This window comes from Aphelocoma coerulescens, unplaced genomic scaffold (assembly GCF_041296385.1).
Source record: "Aphelocoma coerulescens isolate FSJ_1873_10779 unplaced genomic scaffold, UR_Acoe_1.0 HiC_scaffold_186, whole genome shotgun sequence".
Lineage (NCBI taxonomy): Eukaryota > Metazoa > Chordata > Aves > Passeriformes > Corvidae > Aphelocoma > Aphelocoma coerulescens.
Window position 1 is genome coordinate 1 of NW_027183534.1, and position 21,115 is coordinate 21,115.

Consider the following 21,115-nt stretch of genomic DNA (forward strand, 5'->3'; position numbering starts at 1 on the left):
TCGGGATTGGGATTGAGATCAGGATCGGGGTCGAGGCTGGGGGGGGGGATCGGGATCAGTATCGAGCTCAGGGGGATCGGGTCGGGGTTGGGATCGGGAGGGGGCGGTGGGAGGCGGGACCGAAAGCGGGATTGAGACGGGGATCATCGGGATCGGGAGCGGGATCGCGGTCGGGATTGGGATCCCGGGAGTGCGCGGCTCCCGCAGGAACCGGGAGGGATCGGGATTTGAGGGATGCGCTGTTCCCGCAGGGATCGGGATTGGGACCGGGGGGTGTGGGCCGATCCCGGGCTGATCCCGGGCTGATCCCGGGCTGATCCCAGGCCGATCCCGCAGGATGTGGTGCTGGAGCTGGAATTCCAGGGGGTCCGGGAGCCGCTCTCCATGATCCAGGTGTGGCCGGTCCGGCAGGTCCGGCCCGTGGCCGAGAAGCTCCCGGCCAATCACCCCCTGCTGACCGGCCAGAGGGTCCTGGACGCGCTCTTCCCGTAGGGATCGGGATCAGGGTCGGGACCGGGATTGGGGTTGGGATCGGGGGCTGTGCTCCTCCCGTCCGGATCGGGATTGGGATCGAGCTTGGGGGATGCGCTGTTTCCACAGGGATCGGGATTGGGATCGGGATTGGAGTCGGGAGCTTTGCGCTGTTCCCGCAGGGATTCGGGGGAGGGAAAAGGGTGGGATGGGGGTGGGGGACGAGGGGGGGAGAGGGGGAAGGGGAGGGAGGGATGGGGACAGGAACAGGGATGGGGACAGGGACAGGGACAGGGATGAGGACAGGGAAAGATGGAGTTGAGGATAAGGAATGGGGAATGGGGACAGGGATGGGGACAGGGAGAGATGGATTTGGGGACAGGAATTGGGATAGGGAGAGATGGATTTGGGGACAGGGATGGGGACAGGGAGAGATGGATTTGGGGGCAGGAATTGGGATGGGGACAGGGATGGGGACAGGGAGAGATGGATTTGGGGACAGGAATTGGGACAGGGAGAGATGGATTTGGGAACAGGGATGGGGATGGGGACAGGGATGGGGACAGGGAGAGATGGATTTGGGGACAGGAATTGGGACAGGGAGAGATGGATTTGGGGACAGGGAGAGATGGATTTGGGGACAGGAATTGGGACGGGGAGAGATGGATTTGGGGACAGGGAGAGATGGATTTGGGGACAGGAATTGGGACGGGGAGAGATGGATTTGGGGACAGGAATTGGGATGGGGACAGGAAGAGATGGATTTGGGGGCAGGAATTGAGATGGGGACAGGAATTGGGATAGGGAGAGATGGATTTGGGGACAGGGATGGGAACAAGGAGAGATGGATTTGGGGGCAGGAATTGGGATAGGGAGAGAGATGGATTTGGGAACAGGGATGGGGACCGGGAGAGATGGATTTGGGGACAGGGATGGGGACGGGGAGAGATGGATTTGGGGACAGGGATGGGGACAGGGAGAGATGGATTTGGGGACAGGGATGGGGATGGGGACAGGGATGGAGATGGGGAGAGATGGATTTGGGGACAGGAATTGGGATGGAGAGAGATGGATTTGGGAACAGGGATGGGGATGGGGACAGGGATGGGGACAAGGAGAGATGGATTTGGGGGCAGGAATTGAGATGGGGACAGGGATGGGGATAGGGAGAGATGGATTTGGGGACAGGGAGAGATCGATTTGGGGACAGGAATTGGGACGGGGAGAGATGGATTTGGGGACAGGGATGGGGACGGGGAGAGATGGATTTGGGGACAGGAATTGAGATGGGGACAGGGATGGGGATGGGGAGAGATGGATTTGGGGACAGGGATGGGAACAAGGAGAGATGGATTTGGGGGCAGGAATTGGGATGGGGAGAGATGGATTTGGGGACAGGGAGAGATGGATTTGGGGGCAGGAATTGAGATGGGGACAGGAATTGGGATAGGGAGAGATGGATTTGGGAACAGGAATTGAGATGGGGACGGGAAACAGCGACAGGACGGGGCTGGGCACAAGGACAGGGATGGCGACGGCAATGGGGACAGGCACAGGGTGGCACCGGGGTCCCGCCACCCCTGTCCCGTGTCCCCAGGTGTGTCCAGGGGGGCACCACGGCCATCCCGGGTGCGTTCGGCTGCGGGAAGACGGTGATTTCCCAATCCCTGTCCAAGTATTCCAACAGCGACGTCATCGTCTACGTGGGGTGCGGCGAGCGCGGCAACGAAATGTCCGAGGTCCTCAGGGACTTCCCCGAGGTGACACGGGGACATCGGGGGTGGCACGGGGTGGCACGGGGACATCGGGGTGCCAAGGGGGTGGCACGGGGACATCGGGGTGCCAAGGGGGTGGCACGGGGACATCGGGGTGCCAAGGGGGTGGCAGTGACACGGCTGTGCCCAGCTGACCGTGGAGGGTCCCTGGGGCTTCCCCGAGGTGACACAGGGACAGGGGGGTGGCACAGGGACAGGGGGGTGGCACGGGGACATTGGGGTGGCACAGGGACAGGGGGTGGCACGGGGACATCGTGGGTGGCATGGGGGTGGCAGTGACACGGGTGTTCATGGAAGGTCCTCAGGGACTTCTTGAGGTGGCACAGGGACACGGGGTGGCATGGGGACATCGGGGTGCCAAGAGGGTGGCACGGGGACATTGGGGTGGCACGGGGACACCGGGGTGCCAAGGGGGTGGCAGTGACACGGGTGTTCATGGAGGGTCCTCGGGGACTTCTTGAGGTGGCACAGGGACAGGGGGTGGCACAGGGACATTGGGGTGGCACGGGGACACCGGGGTGCCAAGGGGGGTGGCACGGGGACATCGGGGTGGCACGGGGACATCGGGGTGCCAAGGGGGTGGCAGTGACACGAGTGTTCATGGAGGGTCCTCAGGGACTTCCTGAGGTGGCACAGGGACACGGGGTGGCATGGGGACATCGGGGTGCCAAGGGGGTGGCAGTGACACGAGTGTTCATGGAGGGTCCTCGGGGACTTCCTGAGGTGGCACAGGGACACGGGGTGGCATGGGGACATCGGGGTGCCAAGGGGGTGGCAGTGACACGGGTGTTCATGGAGGGTCCTCGGGGACTTCTTGAGGTGGCACAGGGACATCGGGGTGGCACGGGGACATCGGGGTGCCAAGGGGGGTGGCACGGGGACATTGGGGTGGCACGGGGACACCGGGGTGCCAAGGGGGGTGGCACGGGGACATTGGGGTGGCACGGGGACGCCGGGGTGCCAAGGGGGGTGGCAGTGACACGGCTGTGCCCAGCTGACCGTGGAGGGTCCCTGGGGCTTCCCCGAGGTGACACAGGGACAGGGGGGTGGCACAGGGACAGGGGGGTGGCACGGGGACATTGGGGTGGCACAGGGACAGGGGGTGGCACGGGGACATCGTGGGTGGCATGGGGGTGGCAGTGACACGGGTGTTCATGGAAGGTCCTCAGGGACTTCTTGAGGTGGCACAGGGACACGGGGTGGCATGGGGACACTGGGGTGCCAAGGGGGGTGGCAGTGACACGGGTGTTCATGGAGGGTCCTCGGGGACTTCTTGAGGTGGCACAGGGACATCGGGGTGCCAAGGGGGTGGCAGTGGCACGGCTGTGCCCAGCTGATCGTGGAGGGTCCCTGGGGCTTCCCTGAGGTGACACAGGGACAGGGGGGTGGCACAGGGACATCGTGGGTGGCATGGGGGTGGCAGTGACACGGGTGTTCATGGAGGGTCCTCGGGGACTTCTTGAGGTGACACAGGGACAGGGGGGTGGCACGGGGACATCGGGGTGCCAAGGGGGGTGGCACGGGGACACCGGGGTGCCAAGGGGGTGGCAGTGACGCGGGTGTTCATGGAGGGTCCTCGGGGACTTCTTGAGGTGGCACAGGGACATCGGGGTGGCATGGGGACATCGGGGTGCCAAGAGGGTGGCAGTGACACGGGTGTTCATGGAGGGTCCTTAAGGACTTCTTGAGGTGACACAGGGACAGGGGGTGGCACGGGGACATCGGGGTGCCAAGGGGGGTGGCACGGGGACATCGGGGTGGCACGGGGACATCGGGGTGCCAAGGGGGGTGGCAGTGACACGGGTGTTCATGGAGGGTCCTCAGGGACTTCTTGAGGTGGCACAGGGACATTGGGGTGGCACGGGGACATCGTGGGTGGCATGGGCATGGCAGTGACACGGGTGTTCATGGAGGGTCCTCAGGGACTTCCCTGAAGTAACACGGGGACACGGGGTGCCAAGGGGGTGGCACGGGGACATCAGGGTGGCACGGGGACACCGGGGTGCCAAGGGGGTGGCAGTGACATGGGTGTTCATGGAGGGTCCTCGGGGACTTCTTGAGGTGGCACAGGGACACGGGGCGGCATGGGGACATCGGGGTGGCACGGGGACAGGGGGGTGGCACAGGGACAGGGGGTGGCACGGGGACATCGTGGGTGGCATGGGGGTGGCAGTGACACGGGTGTTCATGGAAGGTCCTCAGGGACTTTTTGAGGTGGCACAGGGACACGGGGTGGCATGGGGACATCGGGGTGCCAAGGGGGGTGGCAGTGACACGGGTGTTCATGGAGGGTCCTCGGGGACTTCTTGAGGTGACACAGGGACAGGGGGTGGCACGGGGACATCGGGGTGCCAAGGGGGGTGGCACTGGGACATTGGGGTGGCACGGGGACACCGGAGTGCCAAGGGGGGTGGCACGGGGACATTGGGGTGGCACGGGGACACCGGGGGTGCCAAGGGGGTGGCAGTGACATGGCTGTGCCCAGCTGACCGTGGAGGGTCCCTGGGGCTTCCCCGAGGTGACACAGGGACAGGGGGGTGGCACAGGGACAGGGGGGTGGCACGGGGACATTGGGGTGGCACAGGGACAGGGGGTGGCACGGGGACATCGTGGGTGGCAGGGGGGTGGCAGTGACACGGGTGTTCATGGAAGGTCCTCAGGGACTTCTTGAGGTGACACAGGGACAGGGGGGTGGCATGGGGACATCGGGTTGTCAAGGGGGGTGACACGGGGACACCGGGGTGCCAAGGGGGTGGCAGTGACACGGGTGTTCATGGAGGGTCCTCGGGGATTTCCCTGAAGTGACATGGGGACACAGGGTGGCACGGGGACATCGGGGTGCCAAGGGGGGTGGCACGGGGACATTGGGGTGGCACGGGGACACCGGGGGTGGCAAGGGGGTGGCAGTGACACGGGTGTTCATGGAGGGTCCTCGGGGACTTCCCCGAGGTGACACAGGGACATGGGGTGACACAGGGACAGGGGGGTGGCACAGGGACAGGGGGGTGGCACGGGGACACCGGGGTGCCAAGGGGGTGGCAGTGACGCGGGTGTTCATGGAAGGTCCTCGGGACTTCCCCGAGGTGACACGGGGATGGCACGGGGGGTGACAGCGGGTGCCAGGGAGGTGCCAGGAGGTGACAGTGCCACCGATGTCCCCAGCTGACCATGGAGGTGGGCGGCCGCTCCGAGTCCATCATGAAGCGCACGACGCTCGTGGCCAACACGTCCAACATGCCGGTGGCCGCCCGCGAGGCCTCCATCTACACCGGTGGGGGAGCGACGGGGACACGGGGGGGTGGGCACGGGGGGATGGGGACAGGGACATGGGGGGGACGGGGATGGGGGGGACAGGGACACGGAGGGGATGGGGACACGGGGGGACGGGGACACGGGGGGGATGGGGACAGGGACACGGGGGGACAGGGACACGGGGGGATGGGGACACGGGGGGACGGGGACACGGGGGGGACGGGGACGTGGGGGGACGGGGACACGGGGGGACGGGGACAGGGGGGGATGGGGACGTGGGGGGATGGGGACGCGGGGGGGACGGGGACACGGGGGGGGACGGGGACACGGGGAGGGACAGGGACACGGGAAGATGGGGACAGGGACACGGGGGGATGGGGACACGGGGGTGGCAGGGACACGGGGGGGACGAGGACAGGGACATGGGGGGGGACGGGGACACGGGGGGGGACAGGGACACGGGGGGGATGGGGATAGGGAGGGGATGGGGACATGGGGGGGATGGGGATGGGGACATGGGGGGATGGGGACAGGGATAGGGAGGGGATGGGGACACGGGGGGGTGGGGACACGGGGGGATGGGGACACGGGGGGGATGGGGACACGGGGGGGGACAGGGACACGGGGGGGATGGGGACAGGGAGGGGAGGGGGACTCGGGGGGGACGGGGACAGGGACACGGGGGGAGGGGGACGGGGGGGGACAGGGACACGGAGGGGATGGGAACGGGGACACGGGGGGCATGGGGACATGGGGGGGATGGGGACATGGGGACACGGAGGGGATGGACACGGGGGGACGGGGACATGGGCAGGATGGGGGCACGGGGGGGACAGGGACACGGAAGGGATGCGGACAGGGACACGGGGGGGATGGGGACATGGCGGGGACAGGGACACGGGGGGACGGGGACAGGGACACGGAGGGGATGGGGACGGGGACATCAGGGGGACAGGGACACGGCAGGGATGGGGACAGGGAGGGGACGGGGACATGGGGAGGTGGGGACACGGGGGGGATGGGGACAAGGACACGGAAGGGATGCGGACAGGGACACGGAGAGGATGGGGACAGGGAGGGGATGGGGACACGGGGGGGACGAGGACAGGGACATGGGGGGGATGGGGACACGGAGGGGAAGGGGACATGGGGGACACAGGGACATGGGGGGGATGGGGACACAGGGGGATGGGGACAGGGACACGGGGGGGATGGGGACACGGAGGGGACAGGGACATGGGGGGGATGGGGACATGGGGGTCACAGGGACACGGGGGGGACAGGGACACGGGGGGGGACAGGGACACGGGGGGGGATGGGGACATGGGGGTCACAGGGAGACGGGGGGGACAGGGAGACGGGGGGGCGGGGATACGGGGGGGACGGGGACATGGGGGGGATGGGGACACGGAGGAGATGGGGACAGGGAGGGGATGGAGACACGGGGGGGGCAGGGAGACGGGGGGGACGGGGACAGGGAGACGGGGGGGATGGGGACAGGGAGACGGGGGGGATGGGGACAAGGGGGTCACAGGGAGACGGGGGGGACAGGGACATGGGGGGGATGGGGACACGGGGGGCACAGGGAGACGGGGGGGGCAGGGACACGGGGAGGGGACAGGGACACGGGGGGGACAAAGGGGACACCGGGAGGGGGCCGGGCAGGGATGGCGCTGTCCCCGGGTGCGTGACACGCGTGACACCCCTTGCACACGCGTGTGTGACACGCGTGACACCCCTTGCACACGCGTGTGTCACAGGGATCACGCTCGCCGAGTACTTTCGGGACATGGGGCTCCACAGCTGCCTCCTGGCCGACTCCACGTCCCGCTGGGCCGAGGCGCTGCGCGAGATCTCGGGGCGCCTGGCGGAGATGCCCGCCGGTGAGACCCCAAAATCCCGGGAATTCGGGGGGGAAATGGGGCTGAGAGGATGGGGAACCCCAAAATCCCGGGAATTTATGTGGAAAGTGGGGCTGAGAGGATGGGGAACCCCAAAATCCCGGGAATTCGGGTGGGGGAAATGGGGCTGAGAGGACGGGGAACCCCAAAATCCCGGGAATTGGGGTGGGGGAAAGTGGGGCTGAGAGGATGGGGAACCCCAAAATCCCGGGAATTCGTGTGGGGAAAATGGGGCTGAGAGGATGGGGAACCCCAAAATCCCGGGAATTTATGTGGAAAGTGGGGCTGAGAGGATGGGGAACCCCAAAATCCCGGGAATTCGGGTGGGAAATGGGGCTGAGAGGATGGGGAACCCCAAAATCCCGGGAATTCGGGTGGGAAATGGGGCTGAGAGGATGGGGAACCCCAAAATCCCGGGAATTGAGGGGTGAAAATGGGGTGAGAGGATGGGGAACCCCAAAATCCCGGGAATTTATGTGGAAAGTGGGGCTGAGAGGATGGGGAACCCCAAAATCCCGGGAATTTATGTGGAAAGTGGGGCTGAGAGGATGGGGAACCCCAAAATCCTGGGAATCCGGGTGGGAAATGGGGCTGAGAGGATGGGGAACCCCAAAATCCTGGGAATTTATGTGGAAAGTGGGGCTGAGAGGATGGGGAACCCCAAAATCCCGGGAATTCGGGGGGGGGGAAATGGGGCTGAGGGGATGGGGAACCCCAAAATCCTGGGAATCCGGGTGGAAAGTGGGGCTGAGAGGATGGGGAACCCCAAAATCCCGGGAATTTATGTGGAAAGTGGGGCTGAGAGGATGGGGAACCCCAAAATCCTGGGAATCCGGGTGGGAAATGGGGCTGAGAGGATGGGGAACCCCAAAATCCTGGGAATTTATGTGGAAAGTGGGGCTGAGAGGATGGGGAACCCCAAAATCCCGGGAATTCGTGTGGGGAAAATGGGGCTGAGAGGATGGGGAACCCCAAAATCCCGGGAATTTATGTGGAAAGTGGGGCTGAGAGGATGGGGAACCCCAAAATCCCGGGAATTCGGGTGGGGGAAATGGGGCTGAGAGGATGGGGAACCCCAAAATCCCGGGAATTCGGGTGGGGAAAATGGGGCTGAGAGGATGGGGAACCCCAAAATCCCGGGAATTGGGGTGGGGGAAATGTGGCTGAGAGGATGGGGAACCCCAAAATCCCGGGAATTCGGGTGGGGGAAATGGGGCTGAGAGGACGGGGAACCCCAAAATCCCGGGAATTGGGGTGGGGGAAAGTGGGGCTGAGAGGATGGGGAACCCCAAAATCCCGGGAATTCGGGTGGGAAAATGGGGCTGAGAGGATGGGGAACCCCAAAATCCCGGGAATTCGGGTGGGGGAAATGGGGCTGAGAGGATGGGGAACCCCAAAATCCCGGGAATTGAGGGGTGAAAATGGGCTGAGAGGATGGGGAACCCCAAAATCCCGGGAATTGAGGGGTGAAAATGGGCTGAGAGGATGGGGTACCCCAAAATCCCGGGAATTTATGTGGAAAGTGGGGCTGAGAGGATGGGGAACCCCAAAATCCCGGGAATTTATGTGGAAAGTGGGGCTGAGAGGATGGGGAACCCCAAAATCCCGGGAATTCGGGTGGGGGAAATGGGGCTGAGAGGATGGGGAACCCCAAAATCCCGGGAATTGGGGTGGGAAATGGGGCTGAGGGGATGGGGAACCCCAAAATCCCGGGAATTCGGGTGGGGGAAATGGGGCTGAGAGGATGGGGAACCCCAAAATCCCGGGAATTCGGGTGGGAAAATGGGGCTGAGAGGATGGGGAACCCCAAAATCCCGGGAATTCGGGGGGAAAATGGGGCTGAGAGGATGGGGAACCCCAAAATCCCGGGAATTGAGGGATGAAAATGGGGTGAGAGGATGGGGAACCCCAAAATCCCGGGAATTTATGTGGAAAGTGGGGCTGAGAGGATGGGGAACCCCAAAATCCCGGGAATTGAGGGGTGAAAATGGGGTGAGAGGATGGGGAACCCCAAAATCCCGGGAATTCGGGGGGAAAATGGGGCTGAGAGGATGGGGAACCCCAAAATGCCGGGAATTCGGGTGGGGAAAATGGGGCTGAGAGGATGGGGAACCCCAAAATCCCGGGAATTGGGGTGGGAGAAATGGGGCTGAGAGGATGGGGAACCCCAAAATCCCGGGAATTGGGGTGGGAAATGGGGCTGAGAGGATGGGGAACCCCAAAATCCCGGGAATTGGGGTGGGAAATGGGGCTGAGGGGATGGGGAACCCCAAAATCCGGGCTGGCGGGACCCCGCGCCCCCTCCTCATCCCCGAGTGACCCCCAAATCTGAGCTGGGGGGACCCCGCGCCCCCTCCCCATCCCCGACTGAACCCCAAATCCGGGCTGGGGGGGACCCCGCGCCCCCTCCCCATCCCCGAGTGAACCCCAAATCCGCACTGGCGGGACCCCGCGCCCCCTCCTCATCCCCGAGTGACCCCCAAATCTGAGCTGGGGGGACCCCGCGCCCCCTCCCCATTCCCGAGCGACCCCCAAATCCGGGCTGGGGGGGACCCCGCGCCCCCTCCCCAACCCCGACTGAACCCCAAATCCGGGCTGGGGGGGACCCCACATCCCTTCTCCAACCCCGAGTGACCCCAAATCCGGGCTGGGGGGACCCCGCGCCCCCTCCTCATCCCCGAGTGACCCCCAAATCTGAGCTGGGGGGACCCCGCGCCCCCTCCCCATCCCCGACTGGACCCCAAATCCGGGCTGGGGGGACCCCGCGCCCCCTCCCCAACCCCGACTGAACCCCAAATCCGGGCTGGGGGGGACCCCTTCCCCCTCCCCATCCCCCAAATCACCGCGTGGGGGGCTGCCAACCCCAAACTGCGCGGGGTTTGTGGTTTTGGGGGGGCACCCCCGGCCCGGTCTGGCAGCGTCCGGGTGCCACCCGGAGGGGCCGCGGGGACCCGCGGAGGTGGCCCGGGAGGTGCCAGCGGTGTCGGCCCCGCAGACAGTGGCTACCCCGCGTACCTCGGGGCTCGCCTGGCCTCGTTCTACGAGCGCGCGGGGCGGGCGCGGTGCTTGGGGACCCCCGAGCGCGAGGGCAGCGTCAGCATCGTCGGAGCGTGAGTGTCCCCTGGGTGGGGAGGGGGTGACAGGGGTGGGTGACAAGGGTGGGGGGGTGACAGGGGTGGGGGGACACCCCCCCCAGCTCACCCCAACCCGCCCTCTTCGCCCCCATCCCCCGCAGGGTGTCCCCGCCCGGAGGGGATTTCTCGGATCCCGTCACTTCGGCCACGCTGGGGATCGTGCAGGTGAGGGGACGGAGGGGACAGGGATGGGGATGGGGACGGGGATGGGGATTGGGATTGGGACAGGGATGGGGATGGGGGTGGGACAGGGATGGGGACAGAGGGGGGACAGGGGTGGGACAGGGATTGGGACAGGGATGGGGACAGGGATGGGACAGGGAGGGGACAGGGATGGGACTGGGATGGGACAGGGATGGGGACAGGGATGGGGACAGGGATGGGACAGGGAGGGGACAGGGATGGGACAGGGATGGGGACAGGGGTGGGATAGAGGGGGGACAGAGGGGACGGGGATGGGGACAAGGGTGGGACAGGGATGGGGACAGGGGTGGGACAGGGATGGGGACAGGGAGGGGACAGGGATGGGACTGGGATAGGGGCGGGGAGCAGAGATTGGGACAGGGGACAGAGGAGACAGGGATGGGAATGAGATAGGGATGGGGACAGGGATTGGGACAGGAATGGGACAGGGATTGGGACAGGGATGGGACAGGGATGGGACAGGGAGAGGGATGGGACGGGGATGGAGACAGGGATGGGATAGAGGGGACAGGGAGGGGACAGAGGGGACGGGGATGGGGACAGGGATAGGGACAGGGGTGGGACAGGGATGGGGACAGGGGTGGGACAGGGATGGGGACAGGGATGGGACAGAGGGGACAAGGATGGGACAGGGATGGGAACAGGGATGGGGACAGGGGTGGGACGGGGATGGGGACAGGGATGGGATAGAGGGGACAGGGAGGGGACAGGGATGGGGACAGGGATTGGGACAGGGATTGGGACAGAGGGGGGACAGGGATGGGACAGGGATGGGGATGGGGATTGGGATGGGGATTGGGACGGGGATGGGACGGGGATGGGGAGCAGGGATGGGGATGGGACAGGGATTGGGACAGAGGGAGACAGAGGGGGGACAGGGATGGGACGGGGATGGGGACTGGGATGGGACAAGGATGGGACAGGGAGGGGACAGGGATGGGACAGGGATGGGGACAGGGATGGGGACGGGGATGGGACTGGGATGGGGACGGGGATGGGGACGGGGATGGGGACAGGGGTGGGGATGGGACAGGGATGGGGACGGGGATGGGACAGGGATGGGGACAGGGATGGGATAGAGGGGACAGGGAGGGGACAGAGGGGACGGGGATGGGGACTGGGATGGGACAGGGATGGGACAGAAGAGGACAGGGATGGGGACAGGGATGGGGACAGGGATTGGGACAGAGGGGGGACAGGGATGGGACAGGGATGGGGACGGGGACGGGGATGGGATAGAGGGGACAGGGAGGGGACAGGGGGGACGGGGATGGGGATGGGGATTGGGATGGGGACGGGGATGGGACAGGGATGGGGAGCAGGGATGGGGATGGGACAGGGATTGGGACAGAGGGGGACAGAGGGGGGACAGGGATGGGACGGGGATGGGGACTGGGAGAGGGATGGGACGGGGATGGGGACAGGGAGGGGACAGGGATGGGACAGGGATGGGACAGGGATGGGACTGGGATGGGACAGGGGTGGGACAGGGATGGGACAGGGATTCGGACAGGAATGGGGACAGGGATGGGGACAGGGATGGGACAAGGATAGGGACAGGGGTGGGACAGGGAGGGGACAGGGATGGGACAGGGATGGGGACAGGGATGGGGACGGGGATGGGACTGGGATGGGGACGGGGATGGGGATGGGACAGGGATGGGACAGGGATGGGGACAGGGATGGGGACAGGCTGTGGGAGACATGAGGGCCACAAGGATCCCCTGTGTGGGGACACGAGGTGACACTCCCCGGTGTTCTGGGGGGGATAAGAGGCTCGGGGACAGGCTGGGTGCCCCAGGGGTGGCACTGGGTGACCCTGGGGTGACACTGGGGTGACACTGGATGACACTGGGTGACACTCCAAGGTGTTCTGGGGGCTGGACAAGAGGGATAAGAAGGACACGGGTACCGTGGGTGACACAGGGGGTGACACCGCGGGGTGTTCTGGGGGGGATAAGAGGCTGGGTGACCCTGGGGTGACACTGGGTGCCCCGGGGGTGACACCGGGTGACACTGGGGTGACACTGGGTGACACTGGGTGATACGGGGTGACACTCCCAGGTGTTCTGGGGGCTGGACAAGAGGGATAAGAAGGACACGGGTACCGTGGGTGACACGGGGGTGACACCGCTGGGTGTTCTGGACCGGCTGGGTGCCCCGGGGGCGACACTGGGCGACCCTGGGTGCCCCGGGGGTGACACTGGGCGACCCTGGGGCGACACTGGGTGACACTGGGTGACACCGGGTGACACCGGGTGACACTCCCAGGTGTTCTGGGGGCTGGACAAGAGGGATAAGAAGGACACGGGTACCGTGGGTGGCACGGGGGTGACCCTGGGGTGACACCGCTGGGTGTTCTGGGGGGGATAAGAGGCTGGGTGCCCCGGGGGTGACACTGGGCGACACTGGGCGACATCGGGTGACACCGAGTGACACTCCCAGGTGTTCTGGGGGCTGGACAAGAAGCTGGCGCAGCGCAAGCACTTCCCGTCCGTGAACTGGCTGATCTCGTACTCGCGGTACCTGCGGGCGCTGGAGCCGCACTACGAGCGCGCCCACCCCGAGCTGCCCGCGCTGCGCGACCGCGCCCGGCGCATCCTGCAGGAGGAGGAGGAGCTGGCCGAGATCGTGCAGCTCGTGGGGAAGGTGGGGTTGTGGGGTTTGTGGGGTTTGTGGGGTTTGTGGGGTCTGGGATGTGGGGTTGGGGTCGGGGGAGTGGGATATGGGCATAGGGAATGGGATGTGGGGTTTGGGGTGTGGGGTCCTGCAGGAGGAGGAGGAGCTGGCCGAGATCGTGCAGCTCGTGGGGAAGGTGGGGTTATGGGGTTTGTGGGGTTTGTGGGGTCTCTGGGGTCTGGGGTGTGGGGTTGGGGTCGGGGGAGTGGGATGTGGGGTCTGGGATGTGGGGTCTGTGGAGTGTGGGATGTGGGGTGTGGGATGTGGGGTCTGGGGTCCTGCAGGAGGAGCTGGCCGAGATCGTGCAGCTCGTGGGGAAAGTGGGGTTATGGGGTTTGTGGGGTTTGTGGGGTTTGTGGGGTTTGTGGGGTCTGGGATGTGGGGTGTGGGGTCCTGCAGGAGGAGGAGGAGCTGGCTGAGATCGTGCAGCTCGTGGGGAAGGTGGGGTTATGGGGTCTGTGGGGTTTGTGGGGTTTGTGGGGTCTGGGGTGTGGAGTTGGGGTCGGGGGAGTGAGATACGGGGTGTGGGATATGGGGTGTGGGATGTGGGGTCTGGGATGTGGGGTGTGGGGTCTTGGGTCCTGCAGGAGGAGCTGGCTGAGATCGTGCAGCTCGTGGGGAAGGTGGGGTTGTGGGGTTTGTGGGGTCTGTGGGGTCTGGGGGGTCTGGGGGGTCTGGGGTGTGGGGTTGGGGATGGGGGAGTGGGGTATGGGCATAGGGAATGGGATATGGGGTTTGGGGTGTGGGGTGTGGGGTCCTGCAGGAGGAGCTGGCTGAGATCGTGCAGCTCGTGGGGAAGGTGGGGTTATGGGGTTTGTGGGGTTTGTGGGGTCTGGGGGGTCTGGGGTGTGGGGTTGGGGTCGGGGGAGTGGGATATGGGGTCTGGGATATGGGGTGTGGGATGTGGGGCTTGTGGGGTCTGGGATGTGGGGTCTGGGATGTGGGGTCTGGGATGTGGGGTCTGGGATGTGGGGTCTGGGGTCCTGCAGGAGGAGCTGGCCGAGATCGTGCAGCTTGTGGGGAAGGTGGGGTTGTGGGGTCTGGGGGGTCTGGGGGGTCTGGGGGGTCTGGGGTGTGGGGTTGGGGTCGGGGGAGTGGGATATGGGCATAGGGAATGGGATGTGGGGTCTGGGATGTGGGGTCCTGCAGGAGGAGGAGGAGCTGGCCGAGATCGTGCAGCTCGTGGGGAAGGTGGGGTTTGTGGGGTTTGTGGGGTTTGTGGGGTTTGTGGGGTCTGGGGTGTGGGGTTGGGGTCTGGGGTGTGGGAAGGGGCAGTGACAGGACCCCCCCTCCCCCCCCAGGCGTCGCTGGCCGAGGGTGACAAAGTGACGCTGGAAGTGGCCAAACTGCTCAAGGACGATTTCCTGCAGCAGAACGGCTACTCCGCCTATGACCGGTACCGGGACCCCCCGAGACCCCCACCCTGACCCCCACCCTGACCCCCCCGAGACCCCCACCCTGACCCCACCCCGACCCCCACCCTGACCCCCACCCTGACCCCCACTCCGCCTATGACCGGTACCGGGACCCCCACCCTGACCCCCCCGAGACCCCCACCCTGACCCCCACCCTGACCCCCACCCTGACCCCCCCGAGACCCCCACCCTGACCCCCCCACCCTGACCCCCACTCCGCCTATGACCGGTACCGGGACCCCCCGAGACCCCCACCCTGACCCCCCCGAGACCCCCACTCCGCCTATGACCGGTACCGGGACCCCCCGAGACCCCCACCCTGACCCCCACCCTGCCCCCCACTCCGCCTATGACCGGTACCGGGACCCCCCGAGACCCCCACCCTGACCCCCACCCTGACCCCCCTGAGACCCCCACCCTGACCCCCCCACCCTGACCCCCCCGAGACCCCCACCCTGACCCCCCCACCCTGACCCCCACTCCGCCTATGACCGGTACCGGGACCCCCACCCTGACCCCCACCCTGACCCCCCCGAGACCCCCACCCTGACCCCCACCCTGCCCCCCACTCCGCCTATGACCGGTACCGGGACCCCCCCAGAGACCCCCACCCTGACCCCACCCTGACCCCGACCCTGACCCCCACCCTGACCCCCACCCTGCCCCCCACTCCGCCTATGACCGGTACCGGGACCCCCCCGAGACCCCCCGGACCCCCACCCTGACCCCCACCCTGACCCCCAAAAATCCCTCCTGACCCCCCCAAATCCTTCCCTGACCCCCCCAAATCTCCTCCTGACCCCCCCAAACCCTTCCTGACCCCCTTAAATCCCTCCTGACCCCCCCGGGACCCTCGCCCAGCTTCTGCCCCTTCTACAAAACCGTGGGCACGCCGCACCCAGACCCCCCCCTAAACCCCTCCTGACCCCCCCAAATCCCTCCCAGACCCCCCCAAACCCCTCCTGTCTCCCCAAATCCCTCCTGACCCCCCCAAATCCCTTCCTGACCCCCCCAAACCCTTCCTGATCCCCCCAAATCCCTCCCTGACCCCCCAAACCCCCCTCAGCCTGACTCCTCTTGCCCCTCACGACCCTCACGACCCCCCCGGGACCCTCGCCCAGCTTTTGCCCGTTCTACAAAACCGTGGGCACGCCGCACCCAGACCCCCCCAAACCCCTCCTGACCCCCCCCAAATCCTTCCCTGACCCCCCCAAATCCCCTCCTGTCCCCCCAAATCCTTTCCTGACCCCCCCAAACCCTTCCTGACCCCCTCAAATCCCCTCCTGACCCCCCCTAAACCCCTCCTGACCCCCCTAAACCCCTCCCAGACCCCCCCAAACCCCTCCTGTCTCCCCAAATCCCTCCTGACCCCCCCCAAATCCTTCCCTGACCCCCCCAAATCCTTTCCTGACCCCCCCAAATCCTTTCCTGACCCCCCCAAACCCTTCCTGACCCCCTCAAATCCCCTCCTGACCCCCCCCAAACCCCTCCTGACCCCCCCAAATCCCTCCCTGACCCCCCAAACCCCCCTCACCTTGACTCCTCTTGCCCCCCACGACCCTCACGACCCCCCCGGGACCCTCGCCCAGCTTCTGCCCCTTCTACAAGACCGTGGGCACGCCGCACCCAGACCCCCCCAAACCCCTCCTGACCCCCCCAAAATCCTTCCCTGACCCCCCCAAATCCCCTCCTGACCCCCCCAAATCCTTCCCTGACCCCCTTAAATCCCTCCTGCCCCCCCCGGGACCCTTGCCCAGGTTCTGCCCCTTCTACAAAACCGTGGGCACGCCGCACCCAGACCCCCCCAAACCCCTCCTGACCCCCCCAAATCCTTCCCTGACCCCCCCAAACCCCTCCTGACCCCCCCAAATCCCCTCCTGACCCCCCCCAAATCCCTCCCGACCCCCTTAAATCCCTCCTGACCCCCCCGGGACCCTCGCCCAGCTTTTGCCCGTTCTACAAAACCGTGGGCACGCCGCACCCAGACCCCCCCAAACCCCTCCTGACCCCCCCCAAATCCTTCCCTGACCCCCCAAACCCCTCCTGACCCCCCCAAGTCCCCCCTGACCCCCCCAAATCCTTCCCTGACCCCCCCAAATCCCCTCCTGACCCCCCCCAAACCCTTCCTGATCCCCCCAAATCCCTCCCTGACCCCCCAAACCCCCCTCACCTTGACTCCTCTTGCCCCTCACGACCCTCACGACCCCCCCGGGACCCTTGCCCAGGTTCTGCCCCTTCTACAAAACCGTGGGCACGCCGCACCCAGACCCCCCCAAACCCCTCCTGACCCCCCAAATCCCCTCCTGACCCCCCAAACCCCCTCACCTTGACTCCTCTTGCCCCTCACGACCCCCCCGGGACCCTCGCCCAGCTTCTGCCCCTTCTACAAGACCGTGGGGATGCTGCAGAACTTGGTCGCCTTCTACGACCTGGCCCGGGGGGCCGTGGAGGGCGCGGGCCCCGAGGAGCACAGGGTCACCTGGGCCACCATCCGCGAGGGGCTCGGGGACATCCTGTACCGCCTGAGCGCCATGAAGTTCAAGGTGGGGGGGCTGGGGGGCTGGGACCCCCATTGGGGGGGTCGGCCGTGAAGGTTAAAGGGGGGAAAAGGGGGGGAGATCCCCGTTGGGGGGGGTTCTATGGGGGTTTAAGGGGGGACAAAGGGGGTGAGACCCCCATGGAGGGTCCTATGGGGGGGTTAAGAGGGGGACAAAGGGGGTGAGACCCCCATGGAGGGTCCTATGGGGGGGTTAAGGGGGGTAAAGGGGGCTGAGACCCCCATTGGGGGGGTCGGACGTGAAGGTTAAAGGGGGGGAAAGGGGGGGAGATCCCCGTTGGGGGGAGTTCTATGGGGGTTTAAGGGGGGGAAAAGGGGGTGAGACCCCCATGGAGGGTCCTATGGGGGGGTTAAGGGGGGACAAAGGGGGTGAGACCCCCATTGGGGGGTCCTATGGGGGGTTAAGGGGGGACAAAGGGGGTGAGACCCCCATTGGGGGGTCCTATGGGGGGGTTAAGGGGGGACAAAGGGGGTGAGACCCCCATTGGGGGGGTCCTCTGGGGGTTTAAGGGGGGGAAAGGGGGGTGAGACCCCCATTTTGGGTCTTAAGGGGGGGGCAAAGGGGGTGAGACCCCCGTGGAGGGTTCTATGGGCGTTTAAGGGGGGACAAAGGGGGTGAGACCCCCATTGGGGGGTCCTATGGGGGGGTTAAAGAGGGGGAAAGGGGGCTGAGACCCCCATTGGGGGGTCTATGAGGGGGTTAAGGGGGGTAAAGGGGGCTGAGACCCCCATTGGGGGGGTCGGACGTGAAGGTTAAAGGGGGGAAAAGGGGGGGAGATCCCCGTTGGGGGGGGTCCTATGGGGGTTTAAGGGGGGGAAAAGGGGGGTGAGACCCCCATGGAGGGTCCTATGGGGGGGTTAAGGGGGGTTAAGGGGGCAGAGACCCCCATGGAGGTCCCCAGGTGAAGGACAAATTTGGGGGGGGGGGGGATCCCTGGGGGGCTGTGACCCCATTTGGGGGTCCCACACGAAGCTCCCCCCCCTCCCGGGGTGACCCCGCCGTGTCCCCTGTGACAAATTTGGGGTTGGTGGGGGAGGGGGGGGTGACCCCATTTGGGGGATGACGTCACCACCTCCCCCACGGTGGATTTTTGGGGGGATTGGGGGATTTCTGGGGGGATTGGGGGATTTTGGGGGGATTGGGGGATTTTTGGGGGGATTAGGGGGTTTTTGGGGGGATTGGGGGGTTTTTGGTGGGATTTTGGGGGGGGTCCCACACGAAGCTCCCCCCCTCTCCCGGGGTGACTCCACGTCCCTTGTGACAAATTTGGGGTTGGTGGGGGGGTGACCCCATTTAGGGGATGACGTCACCACCTCCCCCACGGTGGATTTTTGGGGGGATTGGGGGATTTTTGGTGGGATTTTGGGGGATTTTTGGTGGGATTTTGGGGGATTTTTGGTGGGATTTTGGTGGGATTTTGGGGGATTTTTGGTGGGATTTTTGGTGGGATTTTGGGGGATTTTTGGTGGGATTTTGGGGGGTTTTTGGGTGGGATTTTGGGGGATTTTTGGTGGGATTTTTGGTGGGATTTTGGGGGGTTTTTGGTGGGATTTTTGGTGGGATTGGGGGATTTTTGGTGGGATTTTGGGGGATTTTTGGTGGGATTTTGGTGGGATTTTGGTGGGATTTTGGGGGATTTTTGGTGGGATTTTTGGTGGGATTTTGGGGGATTTTTGGTGGGATTTTTGGTGGGATTTTGGGGGGTTTTTGGTGGGATTTTGGGGGGGGTCCCTCACGAAGCTCCCCCCCCCTTCCCGGGGTGACCCCGCCGTGTCGCCCGCGTGGCCAGGACCCGGTGAAGGATGGCGAGCAGCGCATCCTGGCGTCCTACGCGCAGCTGCAGGAGGAGATGGTGGCCGCGTTCCGCAACCTGGAGGACTGAGAGCGACGGGGCAGGGGGGTGGGGGGCACGCAGGATGGGCGAGGAGGGGTCCCCCGGGGTCGCCTCGCCCCCCCCCCCAAATCAATAAAGGGCCGGTGGTGGCTCTGGAGCTCCGGGCGTGGCTTTCCCGAGGAGGGTGGGAGTGGCCGGTGTCCCCTCCCTTGGGGGGGGTGGCACTGGGGGGGGGGGGTCTGGGGGTGTTGGGGGAGGGGGTGGGGGTCGGGTGTTGTCACCTCTGTGGGATGTTGGGGGATGGGGACACCCGGAGAGGGCGGGGGGACACGGAGGGGACAGGCTGGGGGAGGGGGACGGGGGGGTGACGGGGATGTTCTGGGGAGGGGGGACACGCTGGGGGGGACAGGGGGGTGGCAGGGGCAGCTGGGTGGGATGTGGGGACACCTCGGGGGGGGACAGGGGCAGCTGGGTGGGATATGGGGACACTTCGGGGGGTGACAGGGGCAGCTGGGTGGGATGTGGGGACACCCCGGGGGGGGACAGGGACACCTGGGTGGGATATGGGGACACCCCGGGGGGTGACAGGGGCACCTAGGTGGGATGTGGGGACACCCTGTGGGTGACAGAAACACCTGGGTGGGATATGGGGACACCCTGTGGGTGACAGGGGCACCTGGGTGGGATATGGGGACACCTCGGGGGGGGACAGGGACACCTGGGTGGGATATGGGGACACCTCGGGGGGGGACAGGGGCACCTGGGTGGGATATGGGGACACCCCGGGGGGGGACAGGGGCACCTGGGTGGGATATGGGGACACCTCGGGGGGGGACAGGGACACCTGGGTGGGATATGGGGACACCTCGGGGGGGGACAGGGACACCTGGGTGGGATATGGGGACACCCCGGGGGGTGACAGAAACACCTGGGTGGGATATGGGGACACCCTATGGGTGACAGGGGCAGCTGGGTGGGATGTGGGGACACCCCGGAGGGGGACAGGGACACCTGGGTGGGATATGGGGACACCCTATGGGTGACAGGGGCAGCTGGGTGGGATATGGGGACACCCCAGGGGGTGACAGGGACACCTGGGTGGGATATGGGGACATCTCGGGGGGGACACGGGGGTGACAGGGACACGTGGGTGGGATATGGGGACACCCCGGGGGGGGACAGGGACACCTGGGTGGGATATGGGGACACCTCGGGGGGGGACAGGGACACCTGGGTGGGATATGGGGACACCCCGGGGGGTGACAGGGACACCCTGGGTGGGATATGGGGACACTTCGGGGGGGGACAGGGACACCTGGGTGGGATATGGGGACACCCTGTGGGTGACAGAAACACCTGGGTGGGATATGGGGACACCTCGGGGGGTGACAGGGGCACCTGGGTGGGATATGGGGACACCCCGGGGGGTGACAGGGGCACCTGGGTGGGATATGGGGACACCCCGGGGGGGGACAGGGACACCTGGGTGGGATATGGGGACACCCCGGGGGGGACACGGGGGTGACAGGGACACCTGGGTGCGATATGGGGACACCCCGGGGGTGACAGGGGCACCTGGGTGGGACACGGGGACACGCTGGGGGACACACGGGGACACTTTGGCGGGACACGGGGGTGACAGGGACACCCTGGGGGAGACACAGGGGGTGACAGGAACACCCTGGGGGACACAGGGGGACACCTCGGGTGGCACATGGGGTGACAGGGACACCCTGGGGGGGACACGGGGGTGACAGTGACGCCCTAACTGGGACACAGAGGTGGCAGGGACACCCTGGATGGGACACGGGGACACCCTGAGTGGGACACAGGAGTGGCAGGAACACCCTGGGGGAGACACGGGACATCCTGGGGGGGACACGGGACATCCT

At 66.1% G+C, this 21,115-nt stretch overlaps 1 protein-coding gene across 1 annotated transcript; it reads left to right on the top strand.

Annotated features, from left to right (window-relative positions):
* Window positions 1–336: 336 nt before the first annotated feature.
* On the top strand, window positions 337–19,380 carry LOC138101046 (V-type proton ATPase catalytic subunit A-like; the record flags this gene model as incomplete). The annotated part of the gene is made up of 10 exons (XM_068998887.1): window positions 337–488; window positions 2,069–2,231; window positions 5,409–5,517; window positions 7,259–7,381; window positions 10,395–10,509; window positions 10,635–10,698; window positions 13,183–13,386; window positions 14,718–14,812; window positions 17,203–17,374; window positions 19,179–19,380. Coding segments are annotated over 10 exons (1,290 nt in total), but the record flags the coding sequence as incomplete, so codon positions are not given.
* Between the last annotated feature and the right edge of the window lie 1,735 nt (window positions 19,381–21,115).